The 2,380-nt window shown below is 45.7% G+C and overlaps 1 protein-coding gene across 1 annotated transcript in view; it reads left to right on the forward strand.

The window, feature by feature from the left end:
- Positions 1–1,490: 1,490 nt before the first annotated feature.
- The window catches only part of Myo61F (Myosin 61F), a 47,736-nt gene continuing 46,846 nt past the window's right edge, over positions 1,491–2,380 (forward strand). Inside the window, exon 1 of the mRNA XM_070138983.1 lies at positions 1,491–1,785. Within this exon, the coding sequence (XP_069995084.1) occupies positions 1,781–1,785 (5 nt within the window). The 5' untranslated portion in view covers positions 1,491–1,780. The remainder of the gene's footprint in view (positions 1,786–2,380) is intronic.

Here is a 2,380-nt window from a genome sequence, read left to right on the forward strand (position 1 = left end):
TGTTGGTCGTGTTTGGTTGGTTGGTTTATTTACTCCCGGGTTTGGTTTTATGAAAGAAAAAGGCTGGCTGTCATTTTGACTTTTTTTTTTTTTTTTTTTGTGTGTGTGTGTGTGTGTGTGTGTGTGTGTGTGTGTCTTTGTTTCCTCTTTGCGCCTCTCCGCCTCCCGCCCCCTCTCTCTTTCTCACTCTCACATTCTCTCACCGACACTCTCCCTCCCTCCCTCCCGCCCTCTTCCACACGCCCCTCCCTCGCACCTATTTTCCCACCCGAAACCTTCCAGTCGGTCCCTTCGTCGTAACTCCCTTTCACCCATCTCAACAGATACCACCGACCAAAATTATTTAGAAATTAGGATAAATGACTAAGTAAATCAGATAAATTCTACCCCCCATGACGTGAGTCTGTGTGCTCATGACGGCCCTGTCGAACTTGCGCAAGACCCGTGTTGACTTTCTGCAAGTTCTTCGTTTGTGCGTTTTTTTAGTTGACGTAATGTTCTTTATGAATATATATATATATATATATATATATATATATATATATATATATATATATATATATATATGTGTGTGTGTGTGTGTGTGTGTGTGTGTGTGTGTGTGTGTGTGTGTGTGTGTGCGTGCGTGTGTGTGTGTCTCTGTCTCTATCTTTGTGTGTGTGGGTATTCTTCTTTTTCTCCTCCCCTCTCCCCCTCCTCATCCTTCTTCTCCTCCTCCTATCCCCCACCACCCCCACCCCGATAAGATAGGACTAACCATGCTATTTAACCCGTGTTCGGCAACCTTCGTCTGATAGCCCCAAATTAAGATCGCTAGCAGAGCAGCCTCCATGTGATATCATGTGATAGCAGGGTGTTATCAGCAAACCCCACACCCCCCTCTTTCTCACTCTCTCCGTCACTCCCCCTCCATTCTTCGTCCTTCTAGTTCCCTATAACTCTTACATATTTTCCTTCTCCCCCTCAACCCCTCTTCACCTGCCTCTACTCCCTCTGCCCCATTCATGCTTCTCCTATCTTCTCTTTTCTTTTTATACCCTTCTTCATATTTTCCCCCTATTCCCCTTTTCCCGTGCACCACTTTACTCTTTAATTCTCCCTCCAGTACCATTTTCCCTCTCTCTCCCTCCAATCCCCTCCTTTTTGCCTCCTTCCACTCCCCTTTTCTTTGGCTCCCTCCACTCCCCTCCCTTCTACCTCCCTCCACTCCCCTCCCTTCTGTTTACCTTCACTTCCCTTCCTTCTATTTTCCTTCACTCTCTTCTTTATCCTCCTCCATCTTACTGTCTTCCTCAACACCCCTTCTTCTTGTTACCATTTTTCTCCACCTTTCTTCTAACACCCTCTTTTCTTTTGCCTCCTCCCCACCCACCCCAAATAGCTCCCCCCATTCTTCTCTCTACTATCACTCCACCTCCCCCACTCGCCCCTCCTCCTCCTTTTCCATCACCCCTTCCCCCCAAGACATTGAGAGAGAGAGAGAGAGAGAGAGAGAGAAAGGCAGGCAGGCAGGCAGGCAGGCATAGACAGACAGAGCGAAGTCCACACCCGTCATGTATGGGTTTCGAGAGAAAGAGTGGGAGTACGAGAAAGAGAGCGAGCGAGCGAGAGTGAGATAGGGAGGGCTGGCGGGTGGCCCTGGTGGCGGTCAGTATTGAAGTGAGACTCGTGTAGCGTGGGAGGATCTTCGCCCTTCTTCCTTGGGGAACTTACTAAACAGAGTTCTTCCTCTTCCTTTTTTCTCTCTCTCTGTTCCTCCCCCTCGAGAATCTTCGCCGGGATGAGGTGGGTATTTTGTTTTGTTTTTTGTTTTTGTTTTCTTTATCAGGGATTGTCTTGTAAGAGAAGTTTAGATGATAAAAAAATAAAAAAACAGCTTGTTTGTTTTGACCTGGGAACGTTTTATAGGTTTTTGTTTTGTCGTAATTCGTGTTATCTATTGTTGATGTTTATTAAACATATTTTTCATTTAAAGTTGACATCAGTTTTGTTTTGATAAGACTTAATATTTTTTTCTTTGTGGTTGACATCGGTTTTGTTGCGCTAAGACTAGGGACACTGGACATCATTATCATCATCATAGTTAAGCGAATCCGCTGCTGGTGTTGATGGTGATTAAGGACGAAGGAGGAGGAGGAGCAGACGGAATGGAGACGGAGGGAGTCGGGGATGGAATGTCTGATTAGCCATGCTGTAATTTTTCATGAAAGGCCGTCTTTCTCTCTCTTTTTTTCTTCTTCTTTACCCTTTACTCTTTCTGCTTATGTTCGTTCTCCTCCTCCTCTTCTTCCTTCTCTTCCTCCTCATTTTCTTCTTCCTCCTCCTCTTCCTCTTATTCCTCCTCCTCTTCTTCTTCCTCTTATTCCTTCTCTTCCTCCTC

This window comes from Penaeus vannamei, chromosome 25 (genome assembly GCF_042767895.1).
Source record: "Penaeus vannamei isolate JL-2024 chromosome 25, ASM4276789v1, whole genome shotgun sequence".
NCBI classification, from domain to species: domain Eukaryota; kingdom Metazoa; phylum Arthropoda; class Malacostraca; order Decapoda; family Penaeidae; genus Penaeus; species Penaeus vannamei.